Source organism: Rattus rattus, chromosome 17 (assembly GCF_011064425.1).
Source record: "Rattus rattus isolate New Zealand chromosome 17, Rrattus_CSIRO_v1, whole genome shotgun sequence".
NCBI classification, from domain to species: domain Eukaryota; kingdom Metazoa; phylum Chordata; class Mammalia; order Rodentia; family Muridae; genus Rattus; species Rattus rattus.
Window position 1 is genome coordinate 4,377,166 of NC_046170.1, and position 19,420 is coordinate 4,396,585.

Sequence of the window (19,420 nt, forward strand, 5' to 3'; positions counted from 1 at the left end):
TTCTGCCTTAAATACTGAAGACTTAGGGGTAAAAAGAGAACAAGAAGGGCTACTATTAGGTGACCAGAAAGAACAGAGAATGCAGAGAAGGACCCATGAGTTTGTAAAAGAGAATACAAAGCTTTTCGAATTTTAAGTTTTTCATGGAGTTTTCGGGGTTTGAATGTGTACGTGGTAGATAAGTACATAAAAATGTAGTTGACAGTGAACGTGTAAAATCCAAAGTGAAGTTCCACAGTTTCAGAACTTCTGTTCTAATTGCATAGTTCACGGACCTGTGAAGACTCTGGGTTGGGGCAGGTGTTTGGCTACATTAATCTGCTTGCTTGATATTTTTTATTGGCAATTTCTTTGCAGAAAGGATTTTTTTAATTTAGTCAGAAAACTTGGGCAATTATTTGTTTAGGTCGAGAAGAGATTTTTAGACTAAACCTGGCACGGGGTGGTGTATTCTCAAAGGGTACCGCGACCGCGCTCAGCAAGCAGGTTCTATTCGATGCGCTCGACGCTCTTTCGCCGGCGCCGTAGCACCGCGGTAGGAGTCTGCGCTCTGGGCTCGACTGAGGCTCCCTGGTTGCTCGCGCTTTTCTCTCCTTCTCCAAGATGGCGGCGGTCGGCGGCGCTGAGGCGGGATCCGAGCGAGCCGAGTGAAGGTAGCGGCGAGCGGAGCCCCCACCAGACCCAGCCGGACCCCCACCCCGGGGCGGCAACGGCCCTGCCCGGCCTCCGCCCACCGCTCCGGCCCCCCGACACCGTCCCGGAGGCTCTTCAGGCCCGCCGCGGCCTAGCTCAGGGGCCAAGCCGGGAACTGGAGTAGCGGCCGCAGCCGCCCCGGGGAAGGGGCTGGAGCGGGCCGCAGGAGGAAGGCGGCGGGAGCTGTTCAAACGGGGAAGGCGGGAAAGCTGCGGGGCCGGGAGGGGGCGTGCGGCCGCCCCAGGGACCCGCGGCCCGCGCCGCCCCTCCCCCTGCGCCGCCGTCTGTGCGCTCCGGGGTGCCGGAGGCCGACGGGACGCGGGAACACGGGTCGGGAGGAGCGCGGCTGGGGACCCCAGGCGCGGGTTACCTGGGGCTGTCAGGAGGAGAGGTCCCGGGCCGACGGGCGGGAGGGCTGGGCGCGCGGCGAGCGGGAGAGGATGCGCGGAGCTCCCTGAGCTGCGCAGAGCTTTGTTGAACTAGCGGTTGCAGCAGACCTGCGGAGGTTAACAAGTCGGGGACCCCGGGAACGGTGGTCTTGGGGACTGTGTGGATAAACAATCTCGTATTGTGTGTGTTCTTTGCGTGCGACTCAGTTTGAACATGCCTTCTTAAGTGGAGTCATCTCCATACAGGCCCATTTCCCCCTCCACAACCACTACTTGTAGATTCACTTTAGTTTATATCATACATCGGACAAGATATGTCTACCGCCCACCCCACCCTTGTTTCTAGTACTGGCTGATTCTATTCCCTTGTAGCAAAATAAATTTTTTTTTTAAACTGCATCCAAAGTAAAGCCTGTTGATTACGCATGGCTTGTCAAAATTTGGATCGCAGGTCTCGTGGAACCGAGTGTGTTATTAGCCAATCTGTGCTGTGGTCGTGGTTACACTTATTAGCATTGCAACGAGAAGATTCAGTGCGCGTTTCTGGCTGTAGAGATCTCTGCAAGTTCCGAAGCTGGCAGGGGCTGGAGTGCTGCATAGGTAGGTCCTTGGAAAAGGGTGTGGCGAGAAGAACTCCAGGAGATCGGATAAGGAAGGAAACCCACTGAAACAAGAATTCACCTGTGCTACGGTAGAAGTAGCAACAAAATATCAGAACCTGCGGACATCTGGACGTGTTTCTTCCTTTGACTGCGTGGACTGGCAATCTGAGTTCCTAGAAACAGCCTTGGGGGAAACCCCCATCTGGAGGACAGAGACCTTCCTTGCCCAGTTTACTAGGTGGATTTTCTTTCTCAATTCTCCAATCTGTTCTGGGATGATGATGATGATGATGATGATGATGATGATGATAATGATGATACTGTTAGCGATTGGTGGAATAGAGATTACCTCCAAAAAACTCATTTTCTGAAACTTTTTTTTTTATAGTTAACACTTTGAATTTCCAAAATAACAAAATTCTACCTTTGAAGATTTTAACTTTTTTCATAATTACTTGGTTATCCCAAAAGCCTGTGCTGAAGGTTGACCTGCAGTTTTACTGTCAAGTGGAATTAAGAGCCTGCTTCTCCTTTCCCATACCCTGAAGAAAAGCCTTGGAAGAGCCCAGCCACGGCGTTCACGTTTTCTAAGCATTCGCTTTCTATATATAATGACGTAAACAGTATTAAACAATGAATGAGCTTTTCTATGCTGTCATGTCTTTGCACACCAAGACAAACACTAACTGTAAGATTATCCTGATCCAAGAAGTTGACAACATTGAATTTTGTAAACTCCAAAATTATGGAATTCAAGAGAATGGATTTTGGCGCCTGTTTTATGTTTGCCAACATTTGATGTAGTTGTTTTCTGATGTGAAAATCAAACCTAAATTTTTCATCTTCATTAACCCTCCCAGTTCACTTCCTACCCCTGAGTCCTCAATTTAATTGGGGTTTATCTAATCTTGTGTAAATGTTCCTGAGCTCTGCTTTCTTTCACACTGCTGCTTGAGACCTTTTTCCCCTGGTACTGTCTTATGAGTCAGCCACCATCGAACCCTGAGCCACCATTCAGGGCCCGCCAATCTGCCCGGCCTGTGACTAGTCCATAGTAGTTCTCAGTTTCTGGACTTCCCTACATATTGGTGACCTGGACTTGTGTTCAGGGCTCACTCACTTTTCCCACGAGCATCTGGTCTTTGTTTTGAGAAAGTTCCGGTAGTAGCAGGTGTGACCCTATACAAAAAGCCTGCACATCTGTGTTGACCTGCCTTAAGGAACATTCCCTGATTTTACTTTTCCAAACCATTTTTTAAAATCTACTAGTTTTTCACGGCAGTCAGGAAATAACTTTTCATACCTAGTAAAAAGTTCAGTCGGCTCCCACACCAGTAAGATACTGATTAATTCTGTCTCATCAGTTTTAATGTTCTCAAGGGGGAAAACCTGTTTATGAGTCTCTGAGCCTGCCTTTACTTACGTTTAAAACTGTATTGGTGTTTGACCAGGTACTAGTGGCTGTATCATGAGACTAAATATGGATGTTGTTGGACTGGGAAGGAAGAGGGCATTATTTCTCAAGAATTCTATGCCAAAATTCATCTGGCATGAGAAGCCTGAAACTTCAGCCTAAAATTGTTTTACCTAGTATCAGCCTGTGAAAGCCGAGGGGACCTGTATGGCTTTCTAATAAACTCATTGTTTTTGAACTAGTGAGAATATTGCCCTTGTTTTGTTTGAGAGATTCTCTCTAAATAGTCCTGGAATTCATTGTGTCAATCAGGCTGGCCTTGAACTCACAAGATAGCCACTTGTCTCTGCTATCCAAGTGCTGGAATTAAAGGTGTGTGCTACCTGGCAAAAATCGTTGTCTTTAAATGAATGAGTAGCATTTTCAGTGGCCTACCTTCACTCCCTTTTAAGATAACACCAATGGGTTGGAAGTGAAGAACAGTTTCTATTTAAGAAAGTTAAGTAATTAAACACTACAACAGGAAAAACTGGCCATGTATATCTTGTCTCCTTATATTCTTATATGAGGCCTGACCATACGTTCTCTTCATTTCATGAAAAAAGCCCTGTGAGCAACCAGCATGCCCGCTCTTTAATAATCAATAGTCCGCTTCCTGTGTATTCACCTCACTCCCTCTTCCCTTACCTTGAGCAAATTACTTCGTTTCACATTTTGTGTTTCTTGGACTTTGAAAACCATGGCAATGCTTTTCTTTGTGTTGTCAACCTTGGCCTACCTGTGCATTGGATTTATATGGCTTTTAAACAAACATTTTTTGTTATTTTGTTTTGAGACAGTCTCAAAAAAGAGAAATTATGCAAATGTTTTCTGTCCTTAAGGAACTTTAAGGATTTACTTTACAATGCAATATATAACTTTATCATCTTCAGAGTCAATATGGACATCTGAACTTGAATGCCACAAAAGCTTTAAAGAATGGTTCTCAACCTTCCTAATGCTCTGATGGCCCTTAGTACAATTCCTCGTGTTGCAGTGACTCCCGAGTATAAAATCCTTTTTGTTGCTCTTTATAACTAATTTTGCTACTCTTATGGCTGAATATCTGTGTTTTCTGATGGTCGTAGGCAGCTCTTGTGAAAGGGTTGTTTGACACACCCCCTCCAAAGGTATTACCCAACCTATAGGTTGAGACCCACTGCTTTAAACAATAAAATATTTAGAACTATGTAAGATGAACTTTTTTTTAATACCAGTGTTCAGGAGGCAGATGTAGGTGGATCTCTGTAAATTTTAGACCACTCTGATCTATATAGTGAGTTTTAGGTCAGCCAAGGTGATGTAAGGAGTCCCTGTCTCAAAAGACAAAACCCAATACTTAGAACTTTTAAATTATAGTACTTATTAAATAATGAAAAATCTTAAAATCATTAATTTTATCACCAGTGGATGAATGGCATTCTCCATATTTCTTACTATCCTTGTGAGTGTTGGAAATTTCCATATAGCCAACACATTTGAGAAGTATGCCCATATTTATGGTTAAGTTACTTTGAACAAATTCATAAAGCCCAACAGAATGCAAAGCTTTAAGATTATTACTATCTGTATGTGTGCTGTTTAACTTATGACACAGCAAAGCTTACGAGTTCATCAGTCTCATCAGTAGGACTTTGTGGTGTCCACTATTGGTGTACTCTGTCCTCCTCTGCATCTGGCTTTATCTGTACATCCTGTGACTATGATCGAACCCATGCCTCTGACTTAATGTCAGTTTCTGCCCTGTCTTAGTGTCATCAGTCCTGTTGGCATTCCAGAATTTCTCATTAATTTTGGAAGTTTTTTTTTTAAAACTGAGTTTTTTTTTAAAACTTATATTTCTTCAAATGTCAACTTTAAGACATGAAATAACTCCAGTTAAGCTTATCATCCTCCCTGCAAGTTCAACTCCAGTAAATGCACAGACAGAGGGAGGAGCTGACAAGGCACTCCTGTGTTCCAGTCAGCCCTTGGATTACTTGGAATTTCCACCTGGAAGGTTGCTTCTCCACAGTGATTTCACATTACAGGAAGGTTTTCCTTGTTTGTTTCTCAGACCTGGTCCTGTAGACGGGAAGGAGCCTGGACACAGTGACACAGCACATTCTCAAAGGCCCTGCAGGACCACCATGGCTTATGATGACTCCATGAAGAAAGAAGGTATGACCCCTTACTCAGAAGCATTCCAAAGGGCATAACCTCCTCTTCCGTCCCTGCAGTCCATGGATATAGAGACCAAGACTGGGCACCACAGCCTAGACCAAGTGATGCTCCAGAGGACTGTGTGACACAGCCTCCACACCATCCCCAGACTGGGCCCATGGACATGAAAACCAGGACAGGGGTTCCTACACAAGAGTCTGAAATGAGAGTCTTAGTTTTTGGGGTGATCCCCGCAGCACTCATAGTCCTTGCCAGCTCCAGTGTGCAGGTGTCTGGGACTAGGAACCTTACACTGGACTCCCACAGAGCAGCACAGCACATGAATCCTTACCCTTTTCAGCCTTCCCTCGCAAGTCTGTATCTACCGTCCAGATCACTACTAAGAAACCATGTCCGAGGACGCTAGCATGGAAGCATTGTGTTTTCGGGTTTGAGTCTTGTGCTTGCAGCCAGGTCGGCAGACGTCTTCTTGGCCCTCTGGGTTTAGCCCTGCATTTCAGTGGACGCACTGAGACGTAACCGTAACTTGGAAATGGGACTGTTGGCCTTTGGTTGTTATGTGCTTTTGTCATTTCCATCCCTAAATGAACCTGTGCTTCCCAGATTGCTTTGATGGCGATCACAGCTTTGAGGACATAGGACTTGCAGCTGGCCGAAGCCAACGAGAAAAGAAGCGGTCTTACAAAGATTTCTTAAGGGAAGAGGAGGAAGTCGCTGCGCAGGTCAGGAGTTCTTCCAAGAAGAAGTCAAAGGTCAGTCCCAGATGTCTGTCAAAGCCGGGATCCCAGAAGAATGGCTCCAAACCGTCCCCTCGCCATCTTATTACTCGCCAATTCTTCTCCTCTTTAACCACAGGACAGTGATCTGTTCTTCTTGGGGACGGACACACACAAGAAGAAGAGGAAGCACTCCCCCGATGATTTCTACTATGGAGGTAAGCTCGGGGATGGGCTGCAGGGGGGATATGCACAGCTCTGGTTCTTGGAGTCGGGGTAGGGGAAGGGGTCCCAGATATCGCTGACTCAGTGGCCTATTTAACAGGACAGTGGTTCTTGTTCTGAGTGCCGATAAACCAGTGTGGAGGAGGAGAGAGGTGCAGGGCTGGTATTTTGGAGGACTCAGCATAGAAGAACAGTCTTCATTTGTGATACACAAGGTACCAGGTCCCTTCTCCCCTCAACCATCCACTTATCTGTGCCGTTGCTACTTAGCATCCCTTTGCCAGATGCAGCCCTTGGGCCCGCTACATATCTATGAGGCGTTTCTCAGCCAGCATTTATGTACTCACAAAACCCATTTTCTTAGCTATGCTCTATGTGTAGCTGATGAGACTAACCTCACTAGAACGAATTTGTCCTCAGCACAAGAACCAGTGACACTCTGTCTGCAATCTGATCGAGATTGTAACTGCCCTCAATCCCACAGCTCTGTCCTAAGTTGTCTGTCCTAAGTTGTCTGTCTCCTGTGAAGACTCAAGGGATAGAATCAGCTCCAGTGGCAAGAATGGTCTGCAGGGCCAAAGGCTGAATCCACCAAGCCAAGAAGTACATGGGGTTCTCTCTGAATGTTAGGAACCAAAGTGTCTCCCCTCAAAATCACTCACGTTAGCCTCTTCCTCGTGGCAGTTGGGTTTTGGTGAGAGGGGGCACTTGCTACAAGTTACTTCCTGTCCTGTTGACCATACTTCTCAATTATTTCTAGACATTTCGACTTTGGAGTCATCACAGAAGAAAAAGAAGAAATCTAGTCCACAGTCCCCTGACACAGCAATGGACCTGTTGAAAGCTATCACCTCCCCTCTGGCAGCAGGGGCCAAGGCCTCTAAGAAGGCAGGGGAGAAATCCTGCAGTTCTTCAAGCCACTCAGAGAGCAGAAAGGAACACCACAAGAAGAAGGGCAATGGCAGCACTGGAGAGCCCTCCCTGGACGACAGCAACGCCCACAAACCCAAAAGAATGAAGCCACTCTACGTGAACACAGAGACGCTGACTCTCCGAGAGCCTGATGGCTTAAAGATGAAACTTATTCTCTCACCAAAGGAGAAGGGGAGCAGCTCAGTGGAGGAGGAGGCTTTTCAGTACCCTGCCCAACAGGCTTCTCTGAAGAAGCCCTCCAAGAAATTAGCTCGAGAAGAGCAAGGTGCTTTACTCCTAGGACACGAGCTACAGAGCCTCCTAAAAACGGCCCGGAAGAAGCACAAGTCATCCTCGGACTCGCACTCCTCTCCTGGCCCAGAAGGCTGTGGGTCGGATGGCTCCCAGCTTCCAGAACCCCACAGTGCCAATCTCGACATCACAGGGCTTGACCCAATCCTAGTGGAGTCAGAGTCGTCCTCAGCTGGGGAGCTGGAGGCCGGGGAGCTGGTGATAGACGACTCCTATAGGGAGATCAAGAAGAAGAAGAAGTCAAAAAAGAGCAAGAAGAAGAAGGACAAGGACAGACACAAGGAGAAGCGGCACTCCCGGACCAAGAGGAGCTCTGCCAGAGAGCATGGCACTGCCCGAGAGCACATGCTGGTATCCAGCCCTGCCTCCAGTATCCCCACCCTGCCACTTCCTGCTCTACACACAGACGGACATGGGGAGAAGAAGAAGAAAAAGGAAGAAAAGGACAGAGAGAGAGAGAGGGGAGAAAAGGTAAGGAAAAGGGGTCTTGATGAAACAGGTTCTTCTTTGAGACCTTGGCGTGAACCAAGGCAATGATAGCCACCATTGAGCTGGTAAGATGGCACCTGGAGATGGCACAAGGCAAAACGTATTACTAGTGGCCAGATTTACCCAGGGAAGAGTGACAGCAGTTTACTCATTCCTGGCTTCTCGTAACAGAGCTGTTCTCCTAGCCTGTTGATCAGAGGCTTAAGGACACCATGACTCTTAGAAATCACAGGAAAGGTACCCTTTGGGTCATCTTGGAGGAGAAATCAAAAGCAGTAGTAACCGATCAAGTTAATAAATGAGCTCAGGACAAGGTAAGAACTGGTGTGGGTGAAGCCATCCCTTTTTTTTTTTTTTTTTTTTTTTTTGTGTCAAGCCAAGAGAGGAAGAGAGGGAGAGAGAGAGAGAGAGAGAGAGAGCGGAAGGAGAGAGAGAGTGTGAACTGAAGTGTGGGTGAAGCCATAGAGGAGGAATAGTGAGGAGACCCTTCTTTATTTCTTCCCTTCTTTTGTCTTTGTCTGCCCTTTCACTGTGGAGCGCTTACTGTGTGACGAGGGGCAGATCTACAGGGTACAGTTCTTTCTTTATTTATGTGTACTCTTATGTGCTTGAGCTCTGTGTGTCAGAAAAGCATCAGCCCTCTGGAACTGAATTACCCGTGGTTGTAAGCTGCCATGTGTCTGTGTCCTCTGTAAGAGCACTCTGTGTTCTGAATGGCTGAGTGTCATTCCAGCCCAAGGACACAGTTCCTGACCTTAGGGAGCTCCCTGTCTACTGGGGAGACGGGACTGAGAGGTAGTCACCTCACTACCTGGGAAGGACTCCAACTGACCCTGTTAGAAAATTGATACCCTATTTTTATTGGAAATTTATAAACTCAGAGTTGGGGGTGATGGCCCGTTCAGGACTCTCCCAACACTCAGGAGACTGAGGCAGGAAGAGGAAAAGTTCAAAACTAGCATAGGTAAGACTCCATCTGAAAAAAACAAAAAAGGAAAAATAAATGTATAAACTCAGAAATAAAATGAGGAAGTCTTATGAATATATTCCACGAATGAATTATTAGAGCCCTAAAGGAAAAATTTATGATTTTTTCTCTCTCAATAATAGAAAATATAATTTTGTTGCCTAAAACCAACCATTCCGTTCTCTTCCTTTGTTTATATTTCTACAAAGTAAAATATATAAAATCTGAAAGAAAAGCAACTAAAAAAAGGATAACCAACCATATTTATATTTAGAATTTGGGTACCACGTGGAATATAAACCTGGAACCGTAGGCACCAGGAAGCTGGGGTAGGGGAATTATAATTCATCCCAGCCTGGGCTACATAGTAAGACTTTGTTTCAAAAGGAAAAAGGAAAAAAAACAGAAACGGCAGATATGGTAGCAGGTACTTGGAAAACAGAATCAGGTGAATCAGGTTCAAGACTAACTTGTGTTACATAGCAAGACTTTGTCTCAAAGTTTAAAATAAAAGGAAAATAATTGAGGAATGACATTTTTATCTCTGTTTATAAAGGGCAGGTTACAAGCTATTTTCTCCACGTACAGTGTGCCTTTAAGTGTACGGGTGTGGATGTAAAAGCTATACCTTGGGTACAAGAGTCCTCGTGAGCAGACATCTGGCTACGGCAGGTTCTCATTTGTTCATTTGCAAATTGTTTTATGAAATCCAGACGGATGCTCTGTGTGTGACTCAGCCCTGCCTATGACAGGAGTAGATGATAATACCATAAACAAATCCCAGGGCTGAGCATGGAAGGGCAGGACCTTCAGAAGTAGCTTGAAGAAGAGAACTGAGGTTAAAAGAAGGCATGAATGCAGAGGTGTTTAAATAGCACAGGAACTGACCACTGACATTCTGCTCCTGGTATTTCTCCTGGACCCCACCACATTCCCCACCCCACCCCCATCCTGTGCCTCAGATCTTTGCGTCATAGCAGAGATCCCACACCTCTTCGGTTTCCCTCTATATTCCCAGTCAGCCCAAATTCAAAGCTAAATACTTGCGTCTCATTGTTTTATGAAGTTTGCTGAAAAAGAATTAAAGGAATTTATAGTGAGCATCATATGCCTTTGTTTAAGAGTTCTCAGTTGACATTTTGCTTTTTGGTTTTGGTTTTGGTTTGGTTTGGCATTTTGAAACAGGATCTGGCTGTGTATCCGTAGCTGGCCTTACACTTGAGATGATCCTTTACCTCTACCTCAAGGGTGCTGGGATTATAGGGTCACCGTCATGGCCAGCTTCAACGTATGCGTTTATTAACTTGAGTTGAACATTCATTTCTACGGCTTTCTTTTTTCCTTTTTTTTCCTTTCCTTCCTTCCTTCCTTCCTTCCTTCCTTCTTCCTTCCTTATAATTTATTGATGTGCTCTGCAAGAAGGTACCTTGATGAGATTATCACCTGTGGACTGACTTTTTGTTTGTTTATTTTCAGATAAAACTTACATAGGGTAGAATGCTACCATCTGGTGATTTTTGGCAAATGCACATACCTGTGTAACCATACCTTTAAGCTAGACATTACCTCATTCTACAGAGTTCCCTGGCCGCACTGTCCCACTCTTAGCCTTAGGGTTGACTTTTACATTTCCCTCTTCTCTGTGTTAACCTGACAGCCCTTTTTGGTGACTGTCTTCCGTCAGCATGTCAGATGAGTGGGTGCACAGATGAAATAGTATTGGGAAGGTAGAATAGGGTCAGATCATAGAGAACCTCTTAAATGAAAACTAAGGTTTTTTTGTTTTTGTTTTTGGTGTTTTTTTTTTTTTTTTTTTTTTGAGCTGGGGACCGAACCCAGGGCCTTGCGCTTGCTAGGCAAGCGCTCTACCACTGAGCTAAATCCCTAACCCGAAAACTAAGGCAGTTAACGATGGTTCCTAAGGCGCATTTTGGTGTGCTTCCCTCTGGCAATTTGAAAATGAAATGACAGAGCTAACGGGGACAAGTAGAGTCCAACAGACCACCAGCAGGCTAGGATCGCAGTAGTGCAGAGGACAGGGACAGAACCCTGGGAGAAAGGGAGGGAGAGTCGGGAGACTGAAGGAAAGGTAGATGTATCAGGCCGAAGCTGGAAGCAGCTGAGGTGTGAGGTGAGAGTCTTGTCTGAATCTTCATATGCACATGTGATGCTTCGTCACCTAACCTAGGCAGACAGTAGTTCCCTGTGAAGTGCAGAGTGAACCTTTTCCTGAGTCTTTACATAAAAAAGAACTATTGGGACAGAATGGCTCAGAGAGTCAGAAAGGGCACTTGCCACCAAGCCTAACGACCTGAGTTTGCTATCTGGGTCCACACGGTAGGAGAGAACTGACTCCCACACGTTGTGCTATGACCTCTCCACTGTGACACTCTCATGCACGCGCGCGCGCGTGCACGCACGCACACACACACACACACACACACACACTCACTCATAAGTAAATGTCTTGGCTTTGGTTTTTATTAAGTCAGGAAGGAGGCTGGAGATGGCTCAGCTGTTTGTTTAGCTCACTTGGATTCTCTTGCAGAGAACTTGAATTTGGCTCCCAGCATTCACTTTGGCTCACCACTGCCTATAACTCCAGCACTGGGTGTTCTGACGTCTTCTGGTGATTTTTTTGTAACTGCACATGTACATACACATTTAATAAAAAGTCTAGGGAACGGATCATCCGGAAATAGGAAGAGCGTTTCGCGTTTTTGGGCATGCTCCCTCGGTCTGAAGGTGGATGCTGACCGCACAGGCACCTCGGAGGAGTGCTAAAACTTCAGCGGTCCACCTCACCCTAGATTCTGTGATGGAGTAGAGCAAACATAAAGATGAGGAGAGTGGCCGTTTCGGCAGATGGTGACTTCCGTTGAGATTTCTGAGAAAGCCAGTTGAGAAGCCAGACCACTGCGTGTGAGTCCCGCCCTTTAGAAGTGGGATGGAGCCTGCGACGGCCCGGCTGGTTTGGTGCCTGTGGAGGAACCTGCCAACCTGAGCTCCCCGTGAAGGTCCCGTGTAGGAGAGGAGAGAACTGGCACACAGGTTGTCTTCCGACTTCCACATGCACAGCAGGACATGTGCGCTCCCCCCAACAAAGAGATAAATGTAATTTAAAAATCTTATTTAACAGGAGCTCTGTGATGTTAGACAACTTCTACATCTTGCCCAGGGTAAATCAGTATTCAGCTTAGGGCGGTTGAGGATTAAATGCATGTAAACTCATAGGGCCTGGCCCAGCCACTGTTGCATGTTTTAGATGTTTTCAAGGGGAGCAGCCACTCCTGACAACTGTCTGTAGAAAGATGGGGTTTTCTGGGATTGCCGTGATGTTAAAAAAAAAAATCAAAACAAGTGCCACGTGTCTCATTCCCAAAACTTTAGGTTCAGTCCCTAGCACTGTGAAAAACACTTAAGACGCTGAAAACTAGGAACCTTTGGGAATTTTGTTTTCACTTTAGGTAGCTTTCAATAAATGCTAGTTGTTAAAATCATGACCTAGTCGGGGAGTGATCTGTGTAACCCAGAATCTGGGAGACTAGTCAGTAGAATGTGTGAATGGGAAAGAGGGGGTGCCATGGGCCTGGTTAGTACTAGTTAGTACGCCAGAAGGAGGGGGGGGGGCTCACAGCTGACTGAGACCTGCTCTCTGTGAAATAGAGAAATTGTATAATGATATCTCGATTTCTACCGAAAGTTAATCCCATTGGGATAGACGTCTTCCTTTTAAAAACTTTTATTATAGTTATTTGTGTGCGTGTGCATGTGCGTGTGCACGTGTGTGTGCGTGTGTGCGTGTGTGTGTGTGTGTGTGTGTGTGTGTGTGTGTGTGTTACCACATGCTTAGGCATTGCTTACTGGTTTACTGAGAAAGTCAACACTATGATACAGTTAGACCTAGGACAGTGCTGTGTAAGTTCTCCCTTTGGCTAAACCAAGGCTGAGTAAGAAGAATAAATGGTAAGAATTAGTATCTGTTGAGTTCTTGCCTGTGTCAGTCTTTCCAAGGCATTTTATCTATTAGTCATCAATCATAATTGATCAGTACCTCATTTGACAAAAGTAGGAAGTAGTGTGGAGCCAGACTTCAGCCCAGATCCCATCTCTGTCCGTGCTTCTAACTTTGCACAGACACACAAAGCTTTATGCATGCCCACTGAGCACCACGTTCATTTTCCTGTGCTGGGGAGCAAAACCTGTTTAAGGCCTTGTGCATTTCGGACAAATGCTCTACCACTAACATACACCCCAATCTTTGGGGGGTTTTAATATATAGCCCAATCTGTCTTTGAACTTATGATCCTCCTACCTCAACGTTCAAAGTGCTGAGATTACGGGCAAGCACCACTATCCCTTTCCCATAGTTCATTTTTGACAAAGCTAAAAGTATTTTATAAATTCAAGAAAATGAAATATCAGGGCTAATCGTGATAGCACATGTCTGTTATCCTAGTATTTAGTCTGAAGCAAGAAGAGCACAAGTTTGAGGCCATAGTGAGCTGTGTAACCAAACCCTCAGTGGGGGGCAGTTGAGCATCCTGGTGTTACACATGTTCTGTTGACAAGTGTAACATTGTCTAATTTAAGAATCAAAGTATAAAGAGTTTCAAAAACTAAAGTCTACATGAAAACAGCTTTTAAAGCTTTCGACACTCATTTCACACATTAGATTAAGCACAGAGACTTTGAAAGATCATGTGTAACACACATGTGTGAAAGTGCATGTGCCTCGGCACACATGTGTAGGTCAAAGTACAGCTTTCAGGAGCTGGTTCTTTCCTTCCACCATGGGTATGGAACTCCAGTTGTCAGACCTGTTGAGCAATCTTGCTCCCAGGGGACTGCTTTTGTGTATCTAATACATTGCTTCAGAGGGAACCGAGGTGCCGTGGGTTGTTGGGGGTAAGGGAAATGAAAAGGTGGTAGGGGGAATGAGAAGCAAAAATGTAGGCATTATAAACATTTCCAGAAAGTCACAGGAGTACATCAGAGTCATGGTCAGCAGAAGGAATAGGAGAGGCCCTAGGACCCTCTCCTATTCCTTCATAGACCTGGCACCCAGTCTCTTCACTCACAGAAGTATGGAGAGACTCCTGTGGGACAGTAGTGCTCGGTGCACTCTCTGGCCTCTTCCACACACTGCTGAGACGCTGCTGTCCATTGAGTCCAATCGATACATTCAGATACGTCCACACTGTATAGAGTCGGGCACTTTCCAGATGCCAAGGACAGAGAGGAGGAAGACAGTGTCAGCTCTCCCCGGTGTCGGGTTTAGAGAGAGTTAGTGTGAAGACCTAACTAACCTGTAGTCTTCCTTTCCCTTCAGTCAATTTGGGTCTTAGTTAAGTGAGATCAGACAAGTATCAGATTCCTGTGTGGCCCCTGCTTTCCTGTGTTCATGGGCTACACTACTGGCCCCTAGTCTAGTACTCTGGCTCTCAGTCTCTTTCTTTCAGCATAAAATTTACCTCAGTTGAGCAAAGCTTAAATAAGTACAAAACGATTTTAAGTCTTTCCTTTCTAGTTGTTGGATTAATTATTAACGTTTATTTATGTCGCTCTGCCGTTGGTGATGCTTATTCCTCACCGCCGCCTAACGTTCCAGTTCCCAAAACACACACACTCACACACACATGCGCACACGCACGCACGCCCACGCCCACGCCCACATACATACACACACGCACATGCACACGCACATACACACTCATACACACACACGCATACACACGCCCACACACACACACACACACAGCCTTATATTTAATATGCCTTAAACAGCACAGAGGCTGCGCCCCTCACAAACTATCATCTGGGTAGTTTCCTGCCATGCAGATGCACCACTGGGACCCCTGCTGTCTTAGGGGCCAGAAGAGGGTATCAGATGCCCTGGGACTGAAGTCACAGATGGTTGTGAGCTTCCATGCAGGAACCTAATGGGGTCCTCTGGCCGAGCAGCCCCACACCCCATAATTGTATTTTTTAAAAAGGGTTCTTATATCGTCTTTTTAACCGAACATCAGAATGCTACTTTGATAGTGAGAGAGACATAGAGATATCTAGGAAAGGCAGATTTATGACGTAACTCCCCTGTCACACTTACTCAAGGGGATAGATTCTTAGGGTAGAATGAGTGACAGGTGAGGTGTCATGAGACGTTTCCCCCCAATCCCATATATCATGTTATCATGTGTGTAAGTGTAGTGATACAGCTGGATGTGTGTGGGGGGGTGCTGTTCTGTCCTGGTCCCTGTAAGAGCATGTGGAAAGAAGGGTCTTAGTTAAGATCCCTTTAGGAACGAGGCTAGAGAGACGCTCAGCAGGTAAAACAATCACTACTCTGCAGAGGACTTGATTTCAGGTCCCAGAAGTGCCTGTGACTCCAACGCCAGGGCTCAGACACTTCTATCCCCCACAGGGCTTCCCGTGCACACATGCAGTTGTACATATGCTTGCTTGAATACACACATACAGACACACACACATGCATACACACATGCATACACAGAGACACACATGCACACACACACATACACACAGAGACATATACACACACACCACATACAGACACACGCACGCACGCATGCATGCACACAGGCACACATAATTTGAAACAAAATGAAGCGTTTCCTAATTCAGGGTAATCAACCTGTTGCTGAGTAAATAAAGATGCTAGATATGGGACCTTTACTCTCGGTTGGTTACTTAGTATTTTTTTGGTTTACATGCTACTACATGTGCATCATGTAGTGTCACAAACCGCACACGGCTCTCTCTGTTACAGCATGGGCACCAGAGACTGAACTAGGTCGTCAGGCTTGGTGGCAGGTGCCTTAAACTGCTGAGCTCTTTTGCTAGCCCAGACCTTTATTATTTACTTTTTGTGTGCTTGCTTGCTCCTTTTTTTCTTTTTATTGAAGATATTTCTTTCACATAACATATCCTCATTATGTGTTCCCTCCATCTGTTCCTCCCAGTTCCTTCCCCCTCCCCCATCCAGATCCACTTCCTTTTTCTCATTAGGAAAAAAGCAGGCTTCTAAGACATAATAATAAAATATAACAAAGTAAAATAGAATAAGGGGAAAATACTACATTACAGTTTTACAAGACAGAAGGAAAATAGCCCAAGAGAAGGCATAAGAACCAGAGACCCACTCATTCACATGCTCAGGAACTCCGTTTAAAAACTAACCTGGAAACCCTAGTCTGCTGAGGTCCTGGTCCAGCTCTGTGTAGATCCTCTGCATGCTGCCTCAGTCTGTGAACTCATGAGCTTCGATCAGGTTGATTTAGAAGGCCTTACTCTCATGGTTCTCCATTCCCCTTGGCTCCTAAGCTCTTTCTGCTTCCTCTTCCAAGGGGTTCCCTGAACCCTGAGGGGAGGGATTAGATAGGGATCTCACTTAGGACTGAGTGTTCCGAGACCTCTCATTCTCTGTGGTGTCTGGCTGTGGGTCTCTGTTTGTCCCCATCTGGTCCAGGAGGAAGCGTCTCTGGTGAAGGCTGGGCAAGGCACTGATCTATGAGTACAGCAGAAGGTCATGAAGCCACCTTCCTTTTTTTAGACCAGCATCATTTAGTTTACCCTAGGCCCCTGGGCTATCTGGCTTCTGGTCCTTGGTCTCCCAACCAGTGTCAAGTATGGGTTCAGCCTCATGGGATCAGATATCGGTTGGTTACTCTCACAAGCTTCACGCCACTGTCGCCTTAGCCCCTTGCAGGCGGGGCACCACTGTATGTCAGAGGGTCTGTGCATGGGTCGACCATCCACAATACCTTCCTGTATCAAAGACACTAGAGTGTATGGTTGAAGGCTCCCTGTGGGCCCCAGTTCACCTTCATGTTCAATGAGCTATGCGTGTGTCGTACTCAGCAGTGGGCCCTGTCAGTCTGTGGAGAGCAGCCTACAGTCTCAGTGACAGAGGGGCCCTGTCAGTCTGTGGAGAGCAGCCTACAGTCTCAGTGACAGAGGGGCCCTGTCAGTCTGTAGAGAGCAGCCTACAGTCTCAGTGACAGAGGGGCCCTGTCAGTCTGTGGAGAGCAGCCTACAGTCTCAGTGACAGAGGGGCCCTGTCAGTCTGTGGAGAGCAGCCTACAGTCTCAGTGACAGAGGGGCCCTGTCAGTCTGTGGAGAGCAGCCTACAGTCTCAGTGACAGAGGGGCCCTGTCAGTCTGTGGAGAGCAGCCTACAGTCTCAGTAACAGCTGGGTTGTTTGGGGTTTCCTTTGACCCCTTTGACCAACAGCTTCATTTGGTAATGAGATGGCAAGTTGGGACTCTGTTTTCCCATTATTGGCAGTTTCATGTAGATCAGGGTTTTTTGTTTGTTTTCGTGTGTCTCTGTGTGTGTGTGTGTGTGTGTGTGCGCGCGTGCGTGCGCGCGCGCGCCCGCACGTGCGTGTGTGTTGGGAAGCTTCTACTGTATTAGGCTTCCATCATACCACTCAAATTGCCCTGATTTTAGATGTCTCCCTCTGTATTCCGTCCCTCATCCCCCTCTTTCTTTCATCCTCCCCACCTAAGCCTCTCATTACAGCCCCCATCCTTCCATCCATAACTGTTTATTTTATTTCCCTTTCCTAATCATTCTGTCTATACCTCAGCTCCCTAACCTGAGTGGTAGCTTGGTTATCATAGCACATGCAAGTGAATACATTACCTTATTTGTCTTTGTGGGTCTGGATTTCCTCGCTCAGGATGGTTTGTTTTGGGCTGGAGAGATTGCTCAGTGGTTAGAGCACTGACTGCTCTTCCAGAGGTCCTGAGTTCAGTTCCCAGCAACCACATGGTGGCTCACAACCATCTGTAATGAGATCCGATGCCCTCTTCTGGTGTGTCTGAGGACAGCTACAGTGTACTCACATACATAAAATAAACAATTCTTAAAAAAAAAAAAAAAAATGATTTGTTTTCTCGATTTCCATCCCTTTACCTGTGAATTTCATGATGCCATTTTCTTCAATGGCCGAGTAATGCTCCACTGTACCACATTTTCTTTATTGGTTCTTTTTTGTCGAGGGACGTCTAGATTGTTTCCAGTTTCTGGCTATCAGCAGTGAACATAGTTGAGCAAGTGCCTCTGTGGTAGGATGACGTGTCCTGTGTGTGTATTGCTGAACCTTGACGTGGATCTCTTCCCATCTTCCTAAAGCCGCGAGCACGCATTTCCACAGTGGCTGTACAAGTTTGTGCTCCCACTAGCCATGTCTGATGGCTAAGGATGTTGGTTGAACATTTCTTTTAAGTGTTTTTCTACCATTTGTGAATTCTTTTTTTTTTTTTTTTTTTTTTTTGGAGCTGAGGACCGAACAGGGCCTTGTGCTTACAGGCAAGTGCTCACCACTGAGCTAAATCCCCAACCCCTGCGTTTGTGAATTCTTATTTAGATCTGTATTCCATTTTTTAATTGGGTTATTTGTTTTCTTGATTTGTGTTTTAGTTCTTTATGTATTTTGGATATTTGCTTTCTATTGGATGTGTAGTTGATGAAAATCTTTTCCCATTCTGGATGCTGCCTCTCTGTCAGAATGATGGTATCCTTTCCCATATAGGAGCTTCTCAGCCTCATGAGGTCCCACTTACTCATTGCTGACCTTAGTGTTTGTGCTTTCTGTGCACAAAGCCCTCTTCATTACCAGTGCGTACAAGGCTATCCTCACTTGCTCTTCTCAGGTTCAGTCTCCCTGGTTTTGTGTTGAGGTCTTTGGTGGATTTGGAATCTTGTGAAGAGTGATAAGTATAGATCTGTTTGGATTCTTCTACATGCAGCTGCCAGTTTAACCAGCATTATTTGTTGAAGATGCTATTTTTTTTTCCAGTTTGTATTTCTGAACTCTATCAGAAATCAGGTATCCAAGGATTAATGTAGGGGTCTTTATACAATTTGATTCCATTGTGACGATTTTTTTTATCATAGTGATGCCTCCCAGTTTTTTTTATTAGTCAGTATTGTTTGCCTATTCTGTGTTCTGGGTGTGTGTGTGTCTGTCTGTGTCTGTGTCTGTATGTGTTTATGTGAGAGAGAGAGGGACAGGGACAGGGGCAGGGACAGGGACAGAGACAGAGACAGAGACAGAGAATGAGAATGAGAATTGGCCTTTCAAGCCCTGTGAAGAATCGTGTTGTAATTTGATGGGGATTGCATTGAATGTGTAGGTTGCTTTTGGTAGCATGGCCAGTTTTGCTGTATTAGTCCTGTCAACAAATGAGTATGGGAGATCTTTCCTTCTTTTGATATCTTCATTTTTTTCTTCAAAGACTGAAGATTCATCATACAACAAGTCTTTCACTCGCATGGTTAGAGCTACCCCAAGATATTTTATGTGATTTGTGGCTATTGTGAAAGGCGTTGCTTCCCTGGTTTCTTTCTCAGTCCATTGCCATTTGTACTACTCTGTATTAGCAGGATTAGTAATTGTTTTAGTTAATCTTGTATCCAGCCACATTGCTGAATTTTTTTTTTAATCATCTCTAAGAGATCCCTAGTGAGAT

At 45.7% G+C, this 19,420-nt stretch overlaps 1 protein-coding gene across 1 annotated transcript in view; it reads left to right on the forward strand.

The window, feature by feature from the left end:
• The first annotated feature begins 579 nt into the window (after positions 1 to 579).
• Hmgxb4 (HMG-box containing 4) overlaps positions 580 to 19,420 on the forward strand; it is a 40,050-nt gene continuing 21,209 nt past the window's right edge. Inside the window, exons 1-5 of the mRNA XM_032888114.1 lie at positions 580 to 653; positions 5,194 to 5,297; positions 5,904 to 6,052; positions 6,156 to 6,234; positions 7,002 to 7,936. Of these exons, the coding sequence (XP_032744005.1) occupies positions 5,267 to 5,297; positions 5,904 to 6,052; positions 6,156 to 6,234; positions 7,002 to 7,936 (1,194 nt within the window). The 5' untranslated portion in view covers positions 580 to 653; positions 5,194 to 5,266. The remainder of the gene's footprint in view (positions 654 to 5,193; positions 5,298 to 5,903; positions 6,053 to 6,155; positions 6,235 to 7,001; positions 7,937 to 19,420) is intronic.